The sequence below is a fragment of the Malania oleifera genome, chromosome 13, assembly GCF_029873635.1.
Source record: "Malania oleifera isolate guangnan ecotype guangnan chromosome 13, ASM2987363v1, whole genome shotgun sequence".
In the NCBI taxonomy this organism is placed as follows: Eukaryota; Viridiplantae; Streptophyta; class Magnoliopsida; order Santalales; family Ximeniaceae; genus Malania; species Malania oleifera.
The window spans coordinates 4,848,738-4,874,966 of record NC_080429.1 but is presented as its reverse complement, the minus strand read 5'-3'; the positions used below and the strand labels follow the sequence as shown (position 1 = coordinate 4,874,966).

At 35.1% G+C, this 26,229-nt stretch overlaps 1 protein-coding gene across 2 annotated transcripts; it reads right to left on the bottom strand.

Moving 5' to 3' along the window:
- Positions 1-1,569: 1,569 nt before the first annotated feature.
- Positions 1,570-15,299, bottom strand: LOC131145415 (spermine synthase). 2 transcript variants are annotated; one of them, XM_058094454.1, is made up of 11 exons: positions 15,049-15,299; positions 13,183-13,403; positions 12,976-13,020; positions 11,925-12,001; positions 11,677-11,799; positions 4,948-5,052; positions 4,783-4,855; positions 4,415-4,486; positions 3,736-3,931; positions 3,281-3,410; positions 1,570-2,049 (listed from the first exon to the last, which is right to left on the bottom strand). In XM_058094454.1, the coding sequence occupies exons 2-11, from the start codon at positions 13,370-13,372 to the stop codon at positions 1,957-1,959; spliced, it is 1,104 nt and encodes a 367-aa protein (XP_057950437.1). In that variant the 5' UTR covers positions 13,373-13,403; positions 15,049-15,299; the 3' UTR covers positions 1,570-1,956. The 2 variants fall into 2 exon arrangements, with proteins under 2 accessions (XP_057950437.1, XP_057950438.1); XM_058094455.1 differs by lacking the exon at positions 12,976-13,020 and having other exon boundaries at positions 11,925-12,032; positions 13,161-13,403; positions 15,049-15,215.
- Between the last annotated feature and the right edge of the window lie 10,930 nt (positions 15,300-26,229).

Genomic DNA, 26,229 nt, shown 5'->3' with positions numbered 1-26,229 from the left:
ATACTCCTTCTTACTTTCATCGCACCATTCTGTAGGGGCCGCATACTAGTATATTGGTTGAGCATATTCTTGTATAAATATTGGTTGCGTAAAAAAATTTATTGATTGAGCATATTCTTGTATAAATATTGGTTGCATAAAAAAATTTATTGACGAGAAATACTTGTAAAGAACGTACCCATCTCACTCCTACATGGCTTTGTTACAAGCCTCAAACCTTTCACTCATTTTTTTTTTTTCCAATTCTTTAAGCAATAGAAGTGGGACATAATGTTCGTAAACAAGTCGGAGTGCTTTGTGCCCCTGCCTCTTATGTTTGCCTTATTGACGAATAATATGAGAATACAAGTAGATCCTTTTCAACCTTGTGTGTTGTGATACTTATTTGTTTTACATATCGTTATGTGATGATTATCTATCATGATTGTGACTCCTGCCTCTTATATTTTATGAGATGGATTTGATTGCATTCACATGCTGTTGTTTTGGATCTAATGACTTATATGATGCTTGAACTTGTAGATTTGATGGAGTGAATATTGACTGGATTGGTCAAAAGCAGTTGTCAACAAGTGCCATGCAGACCTCTCAAGTAGAAGGAAACTTGGGACCATGATGCTCCATATTTTTATATCACATTCTTTGAAGTAAGGTTAAGGGAGGAAAGAGAGATTTGAAAATTTGGAAGTACTTTGGGGCATTTGCTTAATAGAAAATTTTGACATTTTTAAGTGTAATGACCATGTTATTCTATCTTTGAATTCGTTTTGTGACCACACATGGCATGGTGGTAATATCATGTCCTCTATGAATGAAAGATTTTCACAAAAATATATGTGTAACTTGAATCTTAACTCCTATATCCCTTACAGTTTTGGACCATTGAGCATTCTTCCCTCATACAATATAATGCATTACACACTATAATTAAGTAATATTAATTAAGTAAAAATTCAAAAAGGAAATATTTATTATGTTCAATGAGAAAAATATTATTATATAATAGGACAAAAATAGTAACCTCTCATAAAATTTAACAAAATGACATAGAACTTAAAAGTAATACAAAATCTATAAAGTTTGAAAATTTCCGTAAACCTCCTCCAACATTTGATTTATAACATTTACAGTTCCTTTATTAATTTACCTCGAGACCACAGAGATAGGTGTTATAGAAATAAAATTTATGAAAAGGTTTGTAATGTTTTTAAAAACTTAAAAAATATTCACATTTTTTTACTACAATTGTATGAAATTTTAAAAATCCTGAGCGGTCTGTATATTTTTTCTCAAAACTCAAGGGAGATTTATGAAATAATATAACAATACCATGCAAAAATATATAACACAATTAATTCTAGTATCATGCTATAACACTAATACGTAGTAAAATTATGAAATGAAATACCATTATATAAATATTTTATATCTTATGAAAATATGAATATTCTTAATACATTATGCAAAAATGTCTCATAAGATCTATAAACATTGATTTGATGCATATAAACTGAACCAAACAAACATTTTCCAACGTCACAATCTAGGAAGTCCAAAAATGCAATTAAATTCTACAAACCAAAGATCTTTATATCTTTTGATTGGAGGGGATGCAACCACAAGATCATAAGAGTCCAACATATGATATTATGCCGTGCCTCTTTAAATTTCATTGCATCACCTTCCTACGATAGATAATAAGAAAGACATGTCCATTATTTGGCCACACAGCCATATACCCCAATTCACCAAAGTAAATGTTACATCGTGTTAACACTAGTACAAACCATGAGCTGCTACTCATTTGTTCACACAAACCACATTACATGCTAGAATGTAAACAATCAATGAGCCTCAGAATCAGAACCAAGAGGCCGCGTGTATGCTAATGTAATAATCCACCTAAAGCTCTATTTCTCCATTGCCATACCGTATCGTCTTCCATTATTCTCAAAATCAAGAATTCCATAGAGAACACGGGCTGGAGGCTTGCAGAGCCTTCACCTCCCTCCTCAAGAATGTTGGCAGGGCAAATGCAGCTCTGTGGATCTGTTGATATAAACATAAAATAAAACATACATTATTTTGTTTAGCGCGAGACAAAGAGAGTGCATCATCTCCAAATCAACATAACAATTATAATCTGTACAGGGATGGCTATTCATTTTGATGTAATACAGTTCCACCATTCTGTCTTGGAGATGAAATGAGACACCACAATTCACTTTACTGATTTATGGTTTTTATGCAAGTCACATCTGGTTTGCAGAATGAAATGAGATAGGAATGGAATAGAATAAAATATAGAATGAAGAACGTGCAGAAATCAGTAGAAAGCTTGAATGTGCATAAATCAGAGACTCCCTTATATTCCATTACTGTCAAATAGAGGCGAGCATGAGATGGCATCAAAAGAGAGAGGTATAGTTACCAGTCCCAAGTTAATCAATACAATCAAATCCCATGACTTGCTTCAATTCATGTTGGCAAAAGATAAAAGTCCAATCTAATCTGATTAGTCCAAAAATGGACTAATTTCTACATTAGAAACTAAAACAAACGTTCCTAAGTTTATGTTGGGCTTTTGAGGAGCCTAGTTGCGTTAAATTAGGATGATGATCTGACCTTTTTTTAATAAAATATTTTTATCATAAGGCTTAGTCCATGGAGTGAAAGCTTGGCCCGTAAAGCTGAACTCGTGGGGGGTCTGGGGTCCACGACCCCAGGAAAAATTTTTTTTGGGTCCGTTTTGTAGCTCATTCGGAACCTTGTGCGCAGCATATAAAATGATTGTTTTTGCGTGATTAGGATTTGTAGTCGCACTTCGCGAGAGAGTGAGAGGGAGAGTCTTGTACCGCCGCACTCTCTATATTTTCTTCCTGATAATAGTGAAATCCTTGTAACTCCGTGGACGTAGGCAAAACTGCCGAATCACGTAAATACTGTCTTGTACGTGTGATTGATTTTTCTTTGGCATGTATTCTTTCTCTATTTTGTTTCTCACAGGTTTCGGGAATTTGTTCTTAATTCCCAACAAGTTACAGCCGTTAAACTTCCCGACCTCAAGTCAAAAGATGAATCGGAGTTACAGATATGTTTCTAAATTCTTAAGAATGTATGGAGGTATTGAAAGGATTAAAAAAGTGAAAAAGCATTTAAGTACCATAATCCACCAGGTTATGATATTGTTCATAGATCCTCCCAAAAGACATCACTAGCAGAAAAATGAGTTGACGGCAAAAACCAATATAAAGCTAATTTGACAAGAAATGCTATTTACCTCTGAGTTATAGAATCTAAGTTCCCTCTTGTGCTTGAGAGCTCCTTCTAACTTCTCAATCGGATTTATGGGGTGCAAAAAGTCCACAGGTGGCCCCTCCGTTGAGCATAACAAAAATCCAATCACACCACTGACAAAGAAGGAATGTATCCACATGTAAGAATGAATTCTTACGACAACCTAACAATTTTGAACTACATCTTCTTAAGCTGAAAATGTTTTGACAAACTATTACTAGAAGTTACTGAAAATCTAAAATCTGAGTGCACAGACCATTAAAAATTAAATATACATTAGTAAAATGCAAGGAAGAGGGTTTTCAAGTATCAATTTACTTCACAAAAACAAATTTCACCATTTTTTGGTACCCACAAATTAATAATAAACTTTAGAACTCCTCAGAGTTGAAAAGCAAAAGGATCGTGTGGACGTTTAGGGAATGAAGACATTATTACCTAGGATATGTAGGAACACTTGCCCATGCATAATGGACAGAACCCTTGAATGCTTCACGGCAACTCGTAAACATATCTTCAATGAGATGTGTATGGAGCCACATACTCTCTGCCATGTTACACAGAACACCACCAGGCCTTAGCGCACGTGCTACTGTCTGAAAAAATGGCCTTTCGACAAGCTCTTGAGCAGGACCTAAATCAGGAAGGGAGGTCTAACAAGATAATTTTCTTATATAATATTTTCAAAGAATGTAAATCCATTCATAAATAAGACCATAAAAGGCAGAAATTTTATTAGAGAAAAGGATGTATAAATAGTTTGGCCCTCAGATTTGCCTAAAGCAGTCAGTATGAAAGCAAAACTACAAATAAGTTGAGATTGAATTATATAAATGACCACTCTACAATTGCGAACTTTCAAACATAAAAAGGAGTGCAAAGGTTCTTTGCAAAAAGAAAAACAGGATAGAAACTTGTTCATTCTGTAAATCTAAAAAATTTATGAAACACAAGCAAGGAACTGCTCACATATTTTTAATCAGACATAATGTGTGAATGATTCCTGCTTCACATAGGTCAGTCACTTGACTGTCCAAGGACATGCATATACAGTTATACACAGTAAAAAGTATAAACATTATAATATATCTAATAATGGAATAAAATTTTAACATACCCACAGGGTCGGATGAATCAACAATAATAGCATCATACTTTCCTTCAGGTGCATTCCGTAGAAACTCAGCAGCTGCCAAGATCATGGAAATGACATCAAATGAGAAATTATGGCCATTTACCCAAATTCATAGAAGTTCATTTAAAGATTGAGTCAACAAAGAAATTAAGGTTGCATTCCCAAGATAATGTAGCCAACCCCACCCTGCGGGACTTATGGCTTGGTTGTTGTTGTTGTTATATTCCCAAGATCATGGAAACAGGTTGTTATTTACAGAGAAAAACAATTCAGTAGAAGATCACATGAAGATTAAATCAACCAAAGCATGCCAGAAAACATTGAGAATGTATTTGGGCATTTGAACATACCATCACCAATATTAAGTCGGACACGAGGATCCTCAAAGCCAACAGCTAAACCCGGAAAAAATTTTTTGCATACCTGAAATATAATTAATTACAGCAATGAGTTGCTTAGTTCATGAACAATTTTTTAGGTAATCGCATGAGAGAATATATCACATGATCACTTACATCTATAACCATCTCATCTATCTCACAAATATCAATAATCTCCACAGACATGTGACGAGATATTTCCCTTAGAACCCCACCATCACCACCCCCTACAACCAGAACCTGCATCATAAATCAGAATAAAATTAAGAGGGAAAAAAATTAAGGGGAAAAACCATTTTCAGTAATAAAGACAAGCACCAAAACCTATTCCACCAACAATATATCAATCAATCACCAACCATAAACTGTACAAATCTTTACGGGTTTTAGAGAAGTGAGAAAAGCAACCTAAATTAAACAGTAAATGTTTTCCAATTGAATGCAACCAGCAAAAATTAGATTAAAGAAGAAATACTCAAGTGAGTCTTCACTACAGGGATGGCCCTGAAACCCAATTAGATTAAAGAAGAAATACTCAAGTGAATCTTCACTACAGAGATGGCGGCCCTGAAACCCAGTGCTATGTTTAATTAATTTTTTAGTACTCAATAAAATTCCCCACAGTTTCAACAAACTTTTTAAGAAGACAGAACTAATGACATGAGTTGTTACTGGGAGCGAAATACCACTCCTCCCTAAGTAGTGTTATCCCTCTTTGGCTTGAAGAAAAGTGTCTTAATTCGCTTTTTTAGTTAATTAAGAAGTCCTTCTCCAAATCGAACACAGCAACAAAAAAGCTACTATCCCCTCCCTACACAATATACAAGAACAAAGTATTTTCTAAGACATGCATGTTCTGAGGATTCGTTATATGGGATTATCTTTAGCACAGTGAGATCCACATCTCCTTATTCATGCGCAAAAGATAACTTACACAGCATTCTGTAATTTTTCTCTACTCAGCAGCATAGTCACCATGGCACAAAGAAATTTTTCTGCATGCTCAAGAAAACATGGCACATGGCACACTATAATTAAAGCCTTAATTATATTTAAGAACTAATATGCCTAACATATTCCATACTCTGATCATCATGTCCATAGGACAGACATACTGGAATCTGAGCATAATGTGTAAAATAATAAAAGAGAAGCAAAGAGATGCTAGCAAAGAAAATGGGCCAGAAGTCAAGTTTTCATAAGGAACATTATAAACTAAAAGAGAGATAAGCAAATGCTCTATAATGTGGCAGCATACAAAGAGTAATTGTTATCCATGTATGGCTCTTATCTGTATGGCTTCAGCCACACACACATACTAAATTAAATTATTGGTTTGGGCAGAAACTGATTGTTTAAATAAATATAAATAAATAAATAAATAACAAAATGGAAGAGTTAAATAGAAACCCTTATGATGCAGGACAGCGGATGGATTACAGCCAACACATAATTTGGGAGAGATAGAGAAGAGGAGAGGGGAAGAAAAAAAGAAGGAAGAAGGAAGAAGGTAGAAGAGAAGAAAGGATATTACAAGGAGGGAAATCACACGACCACTTCAATCAAATCCATGAAAAACCACCTTTTACATGGCTTTCACACATTATTCATAGGAACACCTATAATACAAGAAATTACACACATATCCCTAGAAGTACAAGAAATCATAAACAAACCCTAAATTACACAAATATTACAAATCCCCAGGTACACATAATCCTATACTAACTAAACAAAACACACATAATAAACTAATTAATAAAAACAAGCCCTGGTCCTATTCTTTTGAATTAATCTCCAAGAAGGGTCTATCAATGGTTTGGCTTCTTGTCCTACATCAAATCTCTCCCAGTTGGCAAAAACGCAGCCTTGAATTTTTAAATATTGGAGGGTCAAAAGTAAGAAGCAAACATGGACTCTTCGAAATCAGGTGCTTGAGTGAAGCAAGAAACCATGTTCCTTTGGCAATGTCATAGACTTGAATTTAGTATTAACATCAATGAACAAATCAGGAATGACAACCTCAACAAAAAAACGTTTGAAAGACTTTGGATGCCTTCAAACACATGCTTTTCTATGCTTGTGCTGTCCTCGAGTTAGTAATTTTGACATGTTCAATAATGTGAGATTCTTTGTCTTGGTTAGTTGGTCCGGAGAGCGGGCTTCAAAATTATCTTCTTGTCATCACGGTGAAAGATAATCATCCAAGGAGAACCAAGGAGTACATGGCCAATATTCATGGAATCATGGGTATGATATCACACCGAACATTATCAAAATGATCGCCTATTTGGATGGAAACTTTCAAATACATAGCGTAATCAACACAGAATATCTAATAAGGCTTTGGATGGGGTTCCAGACAAAGTTGCATACAAGTAATCCCATTTCTAGAAACCACACTCATAGGACATGTTCCATCAATGATGATCTCGTGAACACTTTTTTCCACAGTGGAGAAAGGCATGAAAATGAAATCATTTGATATTGTGCCTAGAGGATGACAAAAGACATTCCTTTTTCCAATAAGTTGCCACCAGCAATTTGTGAGTCTTTTAAGTAAATTTGTTTAATTCCTACATGATACTCAAGATTAAAGGTGACTTGAAGATGGTTCTTCAAAATTGGGAATCTGCATGTTTGCATGAATAGATTGAGAGTTGTGGGCAAATTGTGTGGACAATTTGTGAAACTGGAAAATGCAAGTCTGGTTCAGTCACACTTGTGTCGTCAGTATGTGGGGCACATGTGCTGCTGGTATTGACTCTTTGGCAATGAATCTCTAGGCGAGGGCAGATCTAGGGCCAGTGCCTGCAATGGGTGGAAGCCTGGGGCTTTAGAGGGGTGTCCAAAGATTCTTTCACTAGTGCCTAGGGCCACATGGGTGGTTGAAAGGCGATAAATTTGAGGGGGAGTAAATGAATTCTGGGTGTTGCGAAATATATTTGGAAAGTCATGTTTGAAATTTGAGTGCACGATTGTAATTTGGCTGGAAGTTGCAGGTGTTATTTTTTTTTTCTCAATATCTAGGACTTGAAATAGAATATTTTTGTGGATGAGGTAGAGGGAGAGTGATGAATGGAGAGAATGAAAGAAAAAAGAGGAGAGATGTTGCAACATTAGAGGACAAAAATTGATTGCTGAACGTGAAATAGAAACAGAACAGAGAAGAGAAACAGATCAGAGGAGAAAGAATGAAGAAAAAGAGAGAAGAAGAAGAAGAAAATCAAATATGGAGAAGAGAAGTTGGTTCAAGAATACTATAGAATTTTCTGGAGGTCAATAGAAAAATAGGAGAAGAAGAAGAATGAGCATGGAAAATGGGGGATTGAAATGCAAGAATAGAGATTGATTTTGGGCTCTGATACCAAATGATACCCAAATGATGCAAGACAAAATCATGGAACTACAGTCAACACATAAAATAGAAACAGAACAGAGAAGAGAAATATATCAGAGGAGAAAGAATGAAGAAAAAAAGAGAAGAAGAAGAAAATCAAATACAGAGAAGAGAAGAGAAGTTTTTGGTTCAAGAATACTACAGAATTTGCTGGAGGTAAATAGAAAAATAGGAGAAGAAGCAGGAGCAGAAGAAGCAGGAATAAGTAGATAAGGGTGGAAACCACACATTCACTTCAATTCAAATTTCAAATTCATCAAAAACCACCTCTAGAAATTACACATATACCCCCCAAAATACATAAAATTATAAACAAACTCCTAGATTACACAGATATTACAAAACCCCAAATACACATCATCCTATACTAATTAAACTAAACACACATAATAAACAAATTAAGTAAACACAATCTTATATCCTATTCTTCTTAATTAGTGTCCAACAAGGGTCTCTCCATGGTTCGAATTCTTGTCCTAATGAATGCCATTGTTAAAGTTCGAGATACATTGTTGGCCCACAACCTCACAGCTTAAACTTTTAGGTAGTGGTAATCTAACATGGCATAGTGTCACGGTCTCACATCGGATGTGTACTAGGGAGATCACTCTGATGAGGACGTCAAAGATCAGACGGGAGAGCCTGTCACAATTGCATCAGATGTGTACTAGGGAGATCTTGAACTTATAAGGATGGTTTGGGCTCCAACTATGTGAGACGTATTTTATAAGATAACCCCGTGAGGCTAATGGGCCAAAGCAAGCACCTCATCAGAGTTTGGATCCAAGACCATTACATTTGGTATCAAAGTCACTTTGAGGTTACTATCACAAAAGTATAAGTCACTCTGACGAGGACGTCAGAAATCGAATAAGAAAGTCTGTCACGGTCTCACATCAAATGTGTACTAAGGATATCACTCTGACGAGGATGTCAGAGATCTGTACTAGGGAAATCTTGGGCTTATAAATAGGTTTGGGCTCCAACTATGTGAGACATCTTTTATAGGACAAACCCATGAGGCCAGTAGACCAAAACGGACAATACCTCATTGGAGTTTGGGCCCAAGACCATTACACGTAGGAGCCATTAGGAGGTCTTGGGTTCTATTTTTGTCATACACTAAAAATTATCTCATTCCTTCTAATGAGTGTTATTTATCATTTGTACCACCTACAACTAGGCTGCATGTGCGGGGGAGAGTTAAAGCTTGACAAATATTGTTGGCTTAAAACCTAATAGTTTAATTTTTTTAGGTAAAAATGGTAACTGTCATCTGGGTTGCTTTAGTTGCTATTGGTGAGGAGAAGCATGCATTTTCTTCTTTTCACTACTTATTCATTATAAGTGGAGTCTAAAATAAGAATTCATACATATAAAAACATATATAAAATATAGCATGCTCATACATCAAACAAGAACAAAAATGCCTAGCAATAGAACATATTGCCTCCATAAGGTTGTAAGAAAAACCAAAAAAAAAAAAATGAAACACAAAAAATAAAATTAAAAGAACTTACAATATGCAAATATTAATTTTAATAAGAGAAAAAAATAATGTTTATTTGAACGCTAATTATTAAAGAAATAAATACTTAATATCAAATAAAATAAACTCAAAAACATTTTTTTTTTAAAAAATACCAACTAAAACAGACCAAGTTATAATTGAGCTTTTAATCTTCAATATAGGGACAAGATTGAAAAAAAAAGGACTCCAAAACCTATTTTAGTCATTCTGATAATGTTACTGCCAGTAGTGGCTTGTATCGCACATCTTGATACCAATACAGGGCATAGAGAAATAAAATTAAATTAAATTAAAAAAAAACCAGCAGGATCAAGCTAACAGCACCATCTGATGTCCCTGAAAGTCTGAGAAGCTTATTCCATTTAAACAACCCAAGGAAAGTGCCCACAAAGAAGGAAAAACACCAACCTATCCCAAAGCAGGTGCAAAGGGTGAGAATGACCCCCAAAGATGCAAGCATTCCTCTCCAGCCAAACATTATAAAGTGCTGCAAAAACAGCACTGTTGCACAACCTGCTTGCACCATTAGATTGCTGTTATTGGTGGATGCTTGCTGGCATCCTCATTCATCCACATCATTACCCCCAGCCCAAAAGTCAAAAAAAGGGGAGAAGAAAAAACTGAAGTCAACCAAAATTATTAAATTAAACAAAAAACTTTGCAGTATCATATTTTCAAGCGGTAGACTGCTGATGAGGCACAAAACTTCAATTCTTTCCTAGAAAATATACATTCATTTCTTGGCAAGCAGGGTAAGCAGTTGGTATGAGTTCTCTAAGCATATCAGATTCAAAGTTAGTAGTGGTTTAAAGATAAGTTTTAGTGATGACTGCTGGTGTGGGGAAAAACCCTTGAAAAGGGATTACCCTGGTTTGTACAGGATTGCCAGAGATGAAGAATTAACAGTGAGTGGTTTCATGGAAAAAGAGCTGAAAACATCATCTGGCAGCCCAAATTTTTAGAGCTTTGCATTGAGACAGAGTAAGCAGAACATTTTCTGGAGAATCTTTACAGATCATCCAGAAAATCAGGATAGTGAAGTATGGAGTAAGGAAGACAAGGGAGTTTTTTGAAGTCTTCACCTGCTGTCTAGGGAGAGAGAGGATTCCTCATGGAAAACTATATGGTAAAACGAAGCTCCAGCAGCTTGGAACTTGGGAATCCAGTTCTTACTCAAAAATATGAAGGAAAGAGGTCAGCTGATCGTCCATGTATGTCCACAGGGAAGAACTGGGATATCTACTTCTTCATTGCACTGTTGCTAAGAAAACCTAGTCTGCATTCATCATGCTGTTAGGCATGTTCAAGGTCATGCTAAAAAGTTAAAGACCTAATTGCACAGTGGGGTAGTAGAAAAGTGTGGTAGATTTTTCTACATTGCATCATGTGAAGCAGTGAAGAGAAAGAAACAGAGAATCTTTGATAGCTTGAATTCTGACTTTCACAATTTGATAGGGAAATTTTTTAGATATTTTTGTTGTCCTGTTTCAATTGGGGGAGTAACTGAGTCAAGGTGCCAGCAAGCTACTCAGGCTCGACTCGCTCTATGACTCGACTCAAGTTTGAGTCAAGCTCAAGCTACATGAGTAACTTAATGATTTAAAAAATGGCAAAGGCAAAAAAATTATATTATCTGTATTTTCAAAATTCTTCATACTATCTCCTCTTAAGATCAATATACACTTATAACTGGCAAAATTATTCCAAGTCATTAGTTGAAGAATTATTATAAATAAAATGTGCTTTGTTGAACAGATGATATATAATATAAATTTACAGTAGTAGTCTTCCAGTCATCAATGGTCCCTCTAAATAGTGCAGAATATAAAAAGTTAAATAAGGCATAGAAGGGGAGCAAGAGAACATTAAGCTACACTAAGTGCAGTTAACCACAAGTAATTAAACCCATGAAGCTTGGATTCAGTGAATTTACAGTCTTGGGGGATTGAATTGAGCAAAGGGGAAGATGGGCTATCATCTCCTGGTAAGCACACTCATCTTTCTCAGTCAACTGAACAATGCCATCAAGCACAAGCACTTTCCCATATGCTGAGGACTGCAAAGAGAAGGATACATATTACTGGACTCAAATAAAGAAGAGAGAAAAGTATAGAAATCTGAAGCAGAAAGAGAGGTCAGCCATGCAAGATATTCTAGCATTCAGGGTTAAAAATGGCAAACCTCAAAAACCAAGATCTCTTGGTACTCTGACCTTCTTTTATATAAAATGTTTTCCACTTTCATTGAATGTGCCTCTCCTGCAAATGGGCACTCGTATAGCATCAGTCACTGGTTGGTGAGCAGGGAAGATGGATTTACAATGAAAAAAAGAGGAAAGAAAAACAAAGAAAATACAGAGTTTTTTGTTTTTGCTAAATAAGAAAATCAGAGTTATGTTTCCATTGATTAGGATCAATGTTTTAAAAGGAGAAAGCATAATGCGAGGTGTTTTAAGAAAATCACAAATATAATCTAAAAAAGTTCAAATATAAGTTGCCACCTACTTGTTGCGCACTCAAAATTTGCTTCTTCAATTCATTACGTAAATCATAGCAAGAGATAGTTATAACATCACAGAGTTCAAATTATTTTCAAGATTTAAGATACAACTCGCAATTATTTTGAAAAGGTTAAGGTTCAAGAGTTTAAGAAACCAACTCATATTACGACATCCTTGTTGAATAAACATGGAGTTAAAATTTTTGCCAAATCTAACTTGAGAAAATCATACACCTGAAAATGCATAAGCCTTATCTAGGAAGGTGCAAAAGGCATGCTTTTTGTACAAACGTGTAAGCTTCAGCATGCAAAGCATTAGCCTTTTTGGAATTTGACATTTTAGATTGAGGCTTAGGCATTTTAGGCATGCATTGCCTTGAGGCAAGAGCTTTGATTGAGCCTTTTAAAACAATGATTAGGATAAAGTTGACAAACAATTTTGGTTTGTTTTTGTTTTGTTTTGCTTTTCCCCCCTTTTAGGGAGGGGGAATGCGTGTGTTTGTTAAGCACATGTGTGTTCTTGGTAGAACAGTTGGCTTCAATCAATCAAGTCACTAAAAACAATTGCCAGGTAGATACAATGTTGTCAGAGAATAACATGATCCTCCAGTACCTTCCCGGCATCCCTGCCTCCCATGCTAAAACGTACATGCTCATGAAACTCCAAGCAAAGAGAGAGAGAGAGAGAGGATCATATCATGCTAAATGTCCTGATAGTGACAGTAAAACATACCTGGCCACATTGGATTGTTGAAATAAATCACTTTGCCAGTTTTATCTACAATAAACAAAGAATAAACTGGTTAACAATACTACCATAATCAGGTTAATCAAGCATGCTAAAACCACAAACTTGCAGCATAGGATATGTTTGAAAAACAAATAACCAATAACAAAAGCAAACAAAGATTTTTAAACAATAAGTATCATGGGCAATGACCAGAGCATGACCGATGTTCTGAAAACCAGCCAGAAACAACTGTTGAATGGCATTTAGCTTCAAGCTCAGTGTCTGAAGCCCTGGCCTTCAAGCAACAAGAAGGAACAGCCTTATCTGAACCCTTCCCATTATTCACCTTCCCATCCATAATCTTCGGGCATTCCAAACCTCTTCCTGCGGCGCCCTCCATATATTATTTTTTTCTTGTCCAGCTCCAGTCTCTGATCACCAAAAACACATGTTCGTAAGAACTAAAAAAGTGTAAATTATAAAAATCACAACAATCAGCCTAAAAATAGCTCTTACGTTATCCACAAAATCCCTCTAGACAAGAAAAATAGCACTTAAAAAATACCAAGGCTTCATCTCATTCTCAGTACAGGCAAAAAAAGAAAAAGAAAACAAAATTTTATAAATGAAATTCTTTATTATTTAGGAGCTTGATACATGCATATGGCTTATTTGTGTTCCAATTTAAATTTAGCAAAACAACTAAAAACAAAAGATGCAAACTTTCTTTGCTTTTCAACAATGATTTTTTTTCCCAATTCTTTGCTTCCATTACAGTGATAAGCTGTTAGTCATAATCTTCTATCCATCTTCATGACTACAGCATAAACGTTCAATAGAAGAATAATCTACCAACTGGACTAAAAATCATTTTTCTTGTTTATTTTCCCCAAAACCAACTTGAAACAAGAAAAGAAAAAGGGAGAAATACCAAAACAAATCAAAAGAGCTGAATTCCAATTCTCAAGCAGAAGCTACTAATTCATAACCCAAAATCACGATGTCAAAATTGGAAAGAAAACAGTATAAAGTTTAATGAGTAAAAAGATCCTTCCCTCAAATACGGGAATATGTAGCTAAATAAAATATGTAAAGTGAATATAATTGCATATAGCCTATATAGAAACAATACCATGTACCATCTTTTTTGACATAGAGAACAAATTGTCCTTTCCTTTAATTATTCAGTAATTTCCACATAAAGAGTCGGAAAACAGGATTTGGCTCAGGATTACCCATTTTTCCATTATTAATTCCGGCGTTTCCCTGAATTTGAAAGTTCTCATTTAGTAAGTTTCCATACCAAATCCAATAAGTCCGTAGCATCGACCAATTTGACTACGGTAACTGTTGATGACGCAAACGCTTTTAACCAATTGGGGCAGAAGAAAATAAGTTATGAAACCGAACGCTTCAGCTCTGTTTGGTGCCCAAGAAAAACACCAAGAAAAGGAAACGGAAAACACAAATTCAACACTTTTCCATAGCTCGATATTGCGTTTCTCATTTTCTCGGAAACAGAAACAACGCAAAGTGCAAAACTCAAACATTTGCTTCATGTTCCTCCGTTTCCTCAGAGGCCAAACAAATGGCTCGATATTGCGTCTCTCATTTTCTCGGAAACAGAAACAACGCAAAGTGCAAAACTCAAACATTTGCTTCATGTTCCTCCATTTCCTCAGAGGCCAACCAAATGACTGGGAGGAAGGGGAAACATGACTTGAGATTAAATATATTATCACTCGGATTTTGCTGAGTCCTTCATTTCACATAAGTGAAACAAAACCTCGGCAAGTGCTAAACACAAACAGTTCCTTCCGCCATTTCCTCGCCGGCCAAACAAATGGCTAGGGTTTAAGAAAAATCGGCAGCGACGTTCAACTCTCCGACATTCCACAAAATGTGAAAGCAAAGAAGACAATCGCATTTCTGACAAAATTTTCGACATACACCAATACAAATTGAGAGAAAAAACAAAATCGAGAGAAAGAACGAGAGAGAGCTTCATAAATGCGTGTGTGTGTGTGTGTGTGTGTGTGTGTGTGTGAGAGAGAGAGAGAGAGAGAGAGATCTTGCCTGGGATGAATGGGTGTGAGGTTGAAGGCTGTCTCTGTGGGTATATGCGAAGAGAGACAGAGCAAGCGGGAGAGAGAGAGAGAGAGAGAGAGGATGAAGAGTCTTTTAGCTCTCTGTTTCCCTGTGCTTTGCTTTTGCAGTCTCTCTGCTTGCTCGGATGAAAATGGCGTACGAGTACTTTATATGCGATTCTGGTCTCGCCGATGCACCACGGAATAATATATTATAATAATTACAATTATGAAAATATCATTACTATAATCTATCTGAATATTATATTAATGGAATTAAAATATATTTGATTGCTGATATAAGCAATAAAACTCACCCAGAAAAAAACTATTTCACTTAATGACTCATCATTGACGACTTTAAAAAAATTGTTTGGTAAATTTTATTTACATTCCCATAATCTTTGAAATATATATTTCTTCAATTTTTCAAAAAATATTTAACATATTATACATAATTAATAAAAAAAACACGTCGCCCATTAATAGCCAAATTTATGAAGTTTTTTTTTTTTCATAAAATGCCTAATTTGTTATTTTTTTACTTTAGATAATAAAATTATATTTTCACTTCATATTATATTTTATGATTTATTTTTTGTATGAGCACTAAAATTCAAATATGAGGTGGCTTAAGTTTGACTTCAACATGTTTCGTGTTTAATTAGAACAACATTTGTAAGCATGTGACTTGATGACTTTGAAAAAGTAATAAAATTTATTTATACCCCATTAATTATGTTTTTTTTTTTAATGAAATGTCAAATTTGTCATGTTCTTTACATGTGATAATAAATTTATTATTGTGTGCATAAGCAAGATGCATTGAGTCTAATTTGTATATCTCTATGTTAAACTATAGCATTAGACGGATCAAGTCAAATTCAAATACCTAATACCTAAGTGAAGGTTTATTGCTAATTATCTAGTACGAGAAATTTTGATAAATAACAAAAGTTTAGTAGATATAATTTTTTGGTAAGTTTTGTAGGAGATGAAGATATGAGTGGAACGTTTGAAGCTAGTATCGACGTCTCTGATAGGTTTCAAAGGAGATGTGGTCAATTCCTTAGAAACTGTTATCCTTCCCCTAGTAATGAAAGTGAAAACACTCCCTTAGCAAATTATTTTTATGACGAACTTCTTGATGGTAAATCATCCATCAGTCAGTTTATAAAATAATAATTGGCTCTCAAACTCTTTATGCAACCTAAGCCATCAACCTCAAATAGGGAAGGTAAGAGGAGATCAAATGGCAACTTGCAATTACTATGTGATGGCTTTGAAAGGAAAGATCAAGGTGCAAAAGACTTTTACCATTGAAGATTTGAAAAATAATTTTTTTATACAAAAATTGTATTTTGGAGTTTTTTTAAATTATTAAAAATTTCCAAACTTTCAACAATTTCAATTATTATTAAGTTTAGTGTTAAGGAAATTGCCTAGACAAAGGCAAATTCATCGGAAGCAAATAAATACAAGAAATCATGTTTGGAATTGGTCAAAATAACTCAAAAAAAAATACTCACTAGACACTGATTGATTTGTAGTGATTTAGATTTGCTTTAAGCATGATTTAAACATTTTGTCTGTAAATCTATGTGTATAAATACCTTTACAGTGCATTGTAATATTCATACCAAGAAATACAAGATATACATTTTTCTTCCTCTTTTCTTATCTTCCTCTATGTTATTTCACCTTTTGAATTTTTCATGGTATCAGAGCATGAAATTTCTTTGAAATAAATTTCTTTCCTCTTCTCAATTCTTCTCTGTTCTTGCTCAGAAAAAAATTAGAGTTTTTCTTCTTTTGATTGACCATCAATGTGATCGTCACACACTGTTGACATTCATTTTCCCCTTCAAATATTGGGGTTGTTTTTTTTTTTTTTTTTCTCTTTCTGTAAGTCGAAGTAGAGTCGTCGTCGTCCTAAACACCTCTACCTAGAAATTTTTCTTTCTCTCAGTCCTTTTGTTGAACAAGTGAAATACACCATCTGAAATTAAATGTTTAGGGCAATTGAAGAAGAAGATCATATGACCAGCCCGTGATTGTCAAAAAAAAAAAAAAAAAAATCCTTTGATTCCTCCTTCCAAATGGCTTCCAATGTTGAAAGCACACAAAGTCCACATTTTGATGATCCAAGTTTTTTTTGTTTATATAAGATGTGTAATTTTTTTTTTTTTATGTTAGATAATAAAATTATATTTCCACTTAGTATTATATTTTATGATTTATTTTTTGTATGAGTAGTTAGATTCAAATATTAGGTGGATTAAGTTTGACTTCAACATCTTCATGTTAAATTAGAAAAGCACTCATAAGCATGTGACTTGCATGACTTTTAAAAAGAAATAAAATTTATTTATACCCCATTAATTACGATTTTTTTAATAAAATGTGTAATTTGTCATTTTCTTTATATGTGATAATAAATTTATTATTGTGTGCATAAGAAAGGTACATTGAGTCTGATTTGTATATCTTTATGTTAAACTATAGCATTAGGCGGACAAAGTCAAACTCAAATACGTAATACCTAAGTCAAGGTCTATTGCTAATTATCAAGTATAGAGAATTTTGATAGATAACTAAAGTTTAGTAAAATATCAATTTTTCGTTAGTTCTACAGGAGATGAAGATAGAAGTAGAGCGTTTGAAGTTAGTCTCGACGTCTCTAATAGGATTCAGAGTAGATGTGGCCCACTCCTTAGGAACTGTTATCCTTCCCCTAGTAATGAAAAAACCCCCTCAGCAAATTACTCTTACTCTTATGACAAACTTCTTGGTGGTAAATTGTCCATTAGTTTATTAAACAATAATTGGTTATCAAACTCTTTATGCAACCTGAGCCATCACTGCCACCCCTCATCTAAAAGTTAAATTTTAGACTCCAAATGGAATAGGGGAGGTAAGGGGAAATCAAATGGCAACTCACAATTACTATGTGATGGCTTTGAAAGGAAAGAACAAGGTGCGAAAGACTTTTACCATAGAAGATTTGAAAAATCACGTTGTATACAAAAATTATCTTTTGGAGATTTTTTAAATTATTAAAAATTTCCATACTTTTTACACTTTCAATAATTATTAAGTTTAATATTAAGAAAATTGTTTAGACAAAAGCAAATTCACCGGAAGCAAATAAATGCAGGAAATCATGCTTAGAATTGGTCAAAACAACTCAAAAGGAATACTCACCTGACACGAGCTGTTTCGTAATGATTTAGATTTGTTTTAAGCATGATTTAAGCAATCTGTCTATAAATCTATGTGTATAAATACCTTTGTTAGAATTGGTGTATTCCCAAGAGGGGGGTGAATTGGGTATTTAAAACTTGCTAAGTTGATTTCAATTTCACAATCCCAACCAAGGGTCTGTCTATGTAATCCCAAATGCGCAAATAAATATAAAGTGGTCATGCACATCATTCACAAATTATTGAAAGTAACATACACGTGCAGTAAATAAATTGAAGAAATATAAATTGGACACACGATATGTTATTGGGGTTTGGCCAATACTGCCTATGTCCCCACCTCAACTCGCAAGTCCGATGATTACCACTATTGCTCACTTAACGGGTGGAGCGACACCGTTTACAACTAGATTAAATTTCCAAGGCTAACCTCAACCTTTACAAACTCTCCTTGCGGGGCGGAGAAAGCCCTAACAACTAATCCTTACGGGCTAGATTAATACCCCCTCAGGTCATGCCCGGAATACAATAATGAATATAAATTTTGTGTACAAATAAAGATGCTTCTAATATAAGCAGATTTGTACCAATACACACAAGCAAAGAATCAACGCACCTCAAACAGATAAGAACTATAAGCTCAGTGCAACGATGTGTAATAGCACTCAATCTAATGTCAATAGGCAATCAATTGAAAGAGTGTATTTTCAAACAATCTTTGAAACAATATATCAAAGTTTCTCAATCACAAGTATGGTTTCAGAGATATCCAACAAGTGTAATAAAAAAATCTCAAAGATTTTCTCAAAAATCCAGCACAAGAGACATTTATAGTATAAGTTTGTCAAAATAATTTTTGCACAATCAAAACACAAACTTAATGAGTTTTGCAATAATGATACAAAGATTCACTAGCTAAAAGTTTTCCCCACACAAGGATTTATTAATTAAATTGGGGGGAAATACTTTGGCTAAACTCTCAATCATAAATCAAACACACAATCAACACAATGAGAGTTTTAGCAAGTGAGACAATTTAAAATCGCTCAAAGATACTTTGATTTAGCAAAAGGAATGGCAAAGGATGAGTGTTTTTGGCTTTGGGTATGAAGAGGGGCTCTCAAAAATTCAGAGAAAATTTTGACTAATCAAATTTATAATCATATCTTAATTTTACAAATGACCACATATTTATAGATATTCCCAAAATTATGATCATTGGGGACATTAGGGGAATTATTAAAATTGTTTCAAATGAGTTTAATAAAAATAATCGCGTTTTAACCTTGGTAAAAATCGAGCAACCCGAGAGTTTTGATCGACCATATTTGAGGTTCAGTCGACCAAATCGCTAAGTTTGGTCGACCGTAGCATTTTTGAACTGAGATTTTGGTCAACCATATTTAGGCAATTTTAGACCCTCCGATGTTCGGTCGACCAGGGTAAGTTCAGTCGGCCATATTCTGATGTTCGGTCGACCAAGTCAGATTTTAACTAAGGGTTCGGTTGACCAGAGCATTGGGAATCACCCACGTGTCAATTCGGTCGACCATACAGTTCAAGTTCATTTTAAAATGGCCGACCAAATAGTCAACAAGTTGACTCTGGGAGGTTTGGTTGACCGAAGCTTCTATGTAGGTTTTGGTTCGATCGACCGAGCACACCCAGGTTATGCATTTAAGTCCTGATTTTGAATATTAATTTTCCCTGATAGCATATATGAAAATGGGGACTTACTTTAAATGTTTGTGCAAGGTCCTAGGGTCTTTTCTAGGTCTTTTTACCTCAATCCAAAAATCCGGTGTCGGTCGACCGAAGGGTGATCCCTAAGGTCATTCAATGGTCTTAAACTTATAGGTTTCTACATGCATGATATGCATCAATTATTACAAACTGTTGGAATTTAAATAATATTACATACTCGAAGTAAAAATACAAAGAAATTAAACACTTTGAGTCTTCTTTTTCTTCAAGTCAATATGTGCCGCCATATACTTTCACCAATATGATCCTGCACACAAACTTGACAAACATTAAATACTGTTGACCCTATGGGTCATACCCTGTTTTGATTATAACAAATACTCTAGTATTTAATGTCTGTTAAGTTTGTGTGCAAGTTCATAATAACAAGATCATTTGATGGCACGTGAAGACTTGAAGACTAAAGACCCTAAAGACTCATTGTAATTTATATTTGGTGTAATTTGGGTCTGTAATAGTAATATAGGAACGATATGTAATAATTAATGCATGACATGTGTGTAGGAACTAAAGCTCAAAGACCGTAGAGACCTTAGGGAACACCCTTCAATTGACCAACGCCAGGTTTTTTGGCATACTTTAAAAAGGCCTTAGAATAGACCCTAGGTCCCAGCACTTGCACATAAGAAAGTCTCCAACATCACTTACTATGTCAAGGGAATCAAGTCAGACTAAAAATGAACTTAATAGAAAACATTGAGAGGGTTCGGGCGACCGAACCTAGGCCGTGTAAAACAGCTCGAGCGACGGAACTGGTCAACATGTTGACTTTGTGTTCGGGCACCCAAACTCGTTTTGAGTGTATCCTCCTCGGGCACCCGAATCTGTGTCAGGATACTTTTCAACTACTCGGATGACCGAACGACACGTTCAAATTGGGCTCGGGCGACCAAATTGGTCAGTTCAATTAACCGAACTTTGAGCCGGGCACTCGAACTAACGAACAAATGCTACTGACTTTTTTTTGTCGATCGAATCACTTTTCGGGCACCCGAACTTTGCGGGTTAAAATATTTTTTTACTTATTTTTAAATAGGGTAAACTAGGTTAAATTTTCTTAATAGCTTTTAAAAAAAATTTAATTATACCCATTGTGTCCCCAACAGTCAAAAAATCCTCCTTGCCTATAAATACTTGTTCATTTGTCTTAATTAGACACGATTATCAAATTTGACTAGGGTAAAACTCTCTCAAAATCCAAAACTCTATTTTAGCCTATACTACTCCAAAACACTCATACACATCATCCTACTTGATCTTGCAAGTGTTGTGAGTATATTTTGTGTGCTTGTGCTTCATTCTTATTTGTTAATACTCTCATTAGATTATATTGATTGTTTGATTTTATTGAGAGTAGAAGCATCAAGTTTTTCTACTGATTTAATTTGATAAATCTTATGTGGGAAGACTTGAAAGGTTGTGGTTCTTGCATTGTCATTGCAAGTAACCTAAGCCTATATTTTTGTGTGCAAAAATCATTTTCAAATCTTATTTTCAAACAACTCTTGTGCTTACTACATTGAAGAAAATATTTTTGAATTTGTTTGAATATTATTGCTAACATCTTTGAAACCCTAATCTAACACTGAGATTTAGTTTATCTGGTTTTTAAAGAATAGTTTGTTTGATATACACTCTTGTGCATACTTGAGATTATCCATAATATTGAGTGTTGATTACACAAGTAGAGCACCAAGCTTATAGTTCTTACATCATTAAGGTGTATTGATTATATTGTGCGTACTGGTACACATACCTGCTTGTGTAAGAAGCGTATTTCAGTGTACAAATTTTATACACATTTGTTGTATCCCAGGCGTGTGCCTGAAAAGGAAAACTAGCCCTATGAAATAGTCCCAGATTAGCTTAGACCCGGTTAGAAAAGTTAGGTGCACCATCTTATTAAGGTGTAGGTTAAGGTCAGCCCCACTAATTGACCTGGTTGTAAAGGTTGAGGTCAGCCCTATGCTAATTGACCTGATTGTAATTGGTGTCGCTCCACCCATTACGTGAGCATTAGTGGAATCCTCGGGCTTGCGAGTTAAAGGCGGGGACGTAGGCACAGTTGGCCGAACTCCGATAACATATCTGGTGTTGATTTTATTTTCCACAATTTACTTTCTACACTTGTATGTTTATGTATATCGTTTAAATATTTGATTGGGAATATGAATACATAGAAAGACCCTAGGTTTGTGAAATACTGCATGCTAGATTAGTTGAACCTAGGGGATTAAATTTTAAATACCCAATTCACCCCCCCCCCTCTTGGGAATACACCAAGGCTATCAAATACCAAAGTATTTATCATAATCAAAACGGGATATGACCCATAAGGTCAACAACCTTTACAGTGCATTGTAATATGTTGACTCTATGAGTGTGATTTCGTTCTAATTATGACAAAACCAATATTTTTTACCTGTGCACTGAGCTTCTTGAACAAGTTCATCCTTAGCACACATTGATGGTAGGAACACAAGAAATTCATATGAACTTCAAGATCAAAGCTTACTTGTGGCATCTGAAGAAGCAAAAGAATGAAACCCTTTTTATCATTCAATTCATTTGGTTGGTTTGTAAGTTAATATGGTTTGTAATAATTGCATCACATGCATGGTAGGATTATATGCTCAAGATCGTTGAATGACCTTAGCTTGGTTGACTGATGTCAGATATTTTGAATTATCTCTCAAGACCATAGATTGACCTTAGGACACATAATGAACAAGTCCCTTAAACCAAAATTGCAAACACATACAAATAGGGATAATTTTTATAAGGTCAAAAGAAGAAAAAAAAATTCAAGAGACCTCAGTTGATTGAACCATTGGTGTTGTAAATGCCTCGATAGACCAACCGGCCAGAGAGTCAATTTGTTGATTTGGCTCAGTCGACCGAACCAAATTGAATGCACCATCCACGATCGGGCGAACCATGACAATGATCGTTCCCTCCTTCCTCGGCCGACCAAACAATTAGTTCAAAATGTGCCTCTGCAAATCGAAATCCAGGAACCGGAAAATTGAATCGGTGGAAGAGAGACCGAACTTTGAAAGTTTGGGTAATCGCCTCTACTCGGTCCACTGACCGAGCAGAAATTTATGAGTCTGTTCGGTCAACCGTCACTGAGCTTCGGTTAACCAAACCTCTCGGGTTGCTTGATTTTTACCACACTTAACCGAGGTTAATTTTAATTAAACCTCATTAAATATTTTCCAAAATTCCTCCTATGTCCCCAACGATAATATTTTTTAGGATATCTTTATATACTCATTCATTTGGAGAGATTAGTAATGTATTAACAATATAATTAGCAAAAATTCTCTCTGATTTTTCTTGAACCCATATTGCTTATACTTCACATTTCCAAGCCAAATTTTCATTCTCTCACATTTTATTGCTTGCAAAATCTTTCTAAAACAGAGAATTCTATTTTCTTGTGCTCCTTTTCTTGCAAACTAATTGTAAGTGAGAGGGAGCTTGTTCCTTATTGTTGTGTGCTTACATACATTGCTCTTAAAGCTCATTACTCTCAATATTCTTGTATTGCTTGATAGTTTTCTTGGAGAGTAAAGCTAGGGTTTATCTCATCATATTTAATTGATGAATATTATTTGAGAATAACCATCTTTAGCTTCTTAGTCTTGGCATCTTCATTGCCAGATTCGAAAGTTTGCTTGCACTATTTGATAAACTATTTTTGAGTAAGCTTGATCCCTAAATCTCGGTTGTGCTTAATATTTGAAAAATATTATTGTTGAGATTCTTACCTTAAGATTCAAAGTTCTTTTGATATTGTATACTAATTATAATTTTTCTAAATCAAAGGTAGTCACTCTCACATATACACACGTTTATATACATCTTTGGAGAGTTGAAATTTTGTTAGATACTATCTCACTTGAGCTTATATTATTATTATATGTGAATGCATATTTGGATCATAATATTGTACAAATCTGCTTGTGTTAGAAGCACCTTTCATTGTACGCAAAATATATATTGATCTGTTGTATTCTAGGCGTGGCTTGAGGGGGCGTTAATTTAGCCCGTAAGGATTGGTTGAAGAGGTTGGGGCCAACCCTGTTAATCTGACCTAGGGTTCCTTTACCCAGTAAGGAAATGGTAGTTGTAACTGGTGCCACTCCACCTGTTAAGTGAGCAATTGTGCTAATCATCGGGCTTGCGAGCTGAGGTGGGGACATAGGCACGTTTGCTAAACCCCGATAACATATTTGGTGTCACTTTTACTTTTCTTGCTTGATTTAGTTCCTTTGCTGAATATACTGCATATCTGATTGACACAGAATTATAATTTGTTAAGAGATACTAGAACTATATTGCCTGTGTTGAGAATTGATTAATTTATCATTTTTGCAATTTCATATGTGCTTAGACTGCCCCTAGGTTAAGTTATACTGAACTATTGATCATTTAACCTAGGAAATTTTAAAATCCCCAATTCACCCCCCTCTTGAGTACACACCAATTCTAACATAATATTCATACCTAGAAATACAAGATATACACTTCTCTTCCTCTATGTTATTTCACATTCTGGATTTCTTCATGGTATCAAAGCGTGAAATTCCTTTGGGATAAATTTCTTTTCTCTTCTCAATTCCTCTTTGTTTTTGCTCAAAAAAATCAAAGTTTTTCTTCTTTGGATTTACCATCAACGTAATTGTCACACGCTGATTGGCATTCATTTTCCCTTTTACATATTGGGTTTTTTTCTCTTTCTATAAGTCAAAGTAGAGTCGTCATCCTAAACACCTCTGCCAAGAAGATTTTCCTTCTCTCGGTCCTTTTGTCGAACAGGTGAAATACACCATCTAAAATTTATTGTTCGGGGCTATTGAAGAAGAAGATCACATGACAGACTCGTGATTCTATAATAATAATAATAATATAAAATAAAACTTCTCTGATTCCTCCTTCCCAATGGCTTCCAATGTTGAATGCACACAAAGTTTTTCACATTTTGATGATCCAAGTCATGCCTTGTATCTCCACAATTTTGACAATCCGAGTGTTACTTTGGTCTCTCATCCATTGACCGAAACCAATTACACCACATGGAGTCAATCCATGCTAGTTGCACTCAGCACCAAAAACAAGTTTGGCTTCATTGATGGCACCATTCCCAAGCCTTCAAAATCCTTAACTGCAGAATATTGCTAGTGGTTACACTACAATAATATGGTAAAAGCATGGTTGATCAATTATCTTTCAAAGGATATTTCAGCTAGTATTATTTTTTGTGATCTTGCTCAAGATATTTGGGTTCATTTGAAGGATTGTTTCTCACAATTCAATGGCCCTCAAATGTATCACCTTGAATAAGAAATTCACAACCTTGTCCAAGGCAATACATTGATAGCCACCTACTTTACTAAGCTAAAGTTCTTATGGGATGAACTTGCATCACTTCAATCTCATATGTTCGAAGGAGATATAGTTCAATACCAACAGTACCAGCAAACCATGAAATTCGCCATGGGCCTTAATGAATCTTATGGTGCCATCTGTGCTTAGATCTTGTTGATAGATCCCCTTCCCATAATCAATCGCATCTATGACTTGGTCCTTCAAGAGGAGTGTCAACGAAACATTCAACTTCCTCCACTCATTGACGACATTACATTAGCTACCAAAGGTATCCTTTCCACTCCAAAAGATGGTTTTCATAAGGCCAAACCAAAATGCACTTACTGTCACAAAGAAGGTCACACTATTGATCGTTGCTATTTCCATCCATGGGGATAGCAGTGGCTTGCTAAAAAATTGGCATGTCTTTATCACGAAGGAAGTACGCCTTGGAGATAATTGAGGAAACTGGATTTCTTGGTACCAAACCAGGAAACCTACCCATGAAACCAAATCTGGCTCTTAGTGAGGCTGATGGAGAACTACTATTGTAGAACCCCAAACCCAGTAGGGCCCGAAGTGCTATTTCCTGTACATATATCTCTTATACCACAATGATAATGACCTGAACCCAAATAAGGGTCCCGAGTGTCCCTGTCCATAATCTCAATTTAAGCATGCAGGGAAAATTATATAAACCTCAAACATAATACCAGAGTTCTAAACCATCCCATTTACACACATTGGTCTTCGCGTTTCATATATACTACATCCCAAAATAAAATTGTTGACCTTATAGGTCATACCCTATTTTGATTATGACAAATACT

Bases quoted from the DNA above. Each gene is read 5' to 3' on its own strand.
- LOC131145415 (XM_058094454.1), bottom strand. From the start codon at position 13,372: ATGGAGGGCGCCGCAGGAAGAGGTTTGGAATGCCCGAAGATTATGGAT. The intron at 3,932-4,414 runs GTATGTTAAAAT...TTCCTGATTTAG, and splicing joins TGATTCATCCGACCCTGTGG to GTCCTGCTCAAGAGCTTGTC. The intron at 3,411-3,735 runs GTAATAATGTCT...CTTCTTTGTCAG, and splicing joins AGTGTTCCTACATATCCTAG to TGGTGTGATTGGATTTTTGT.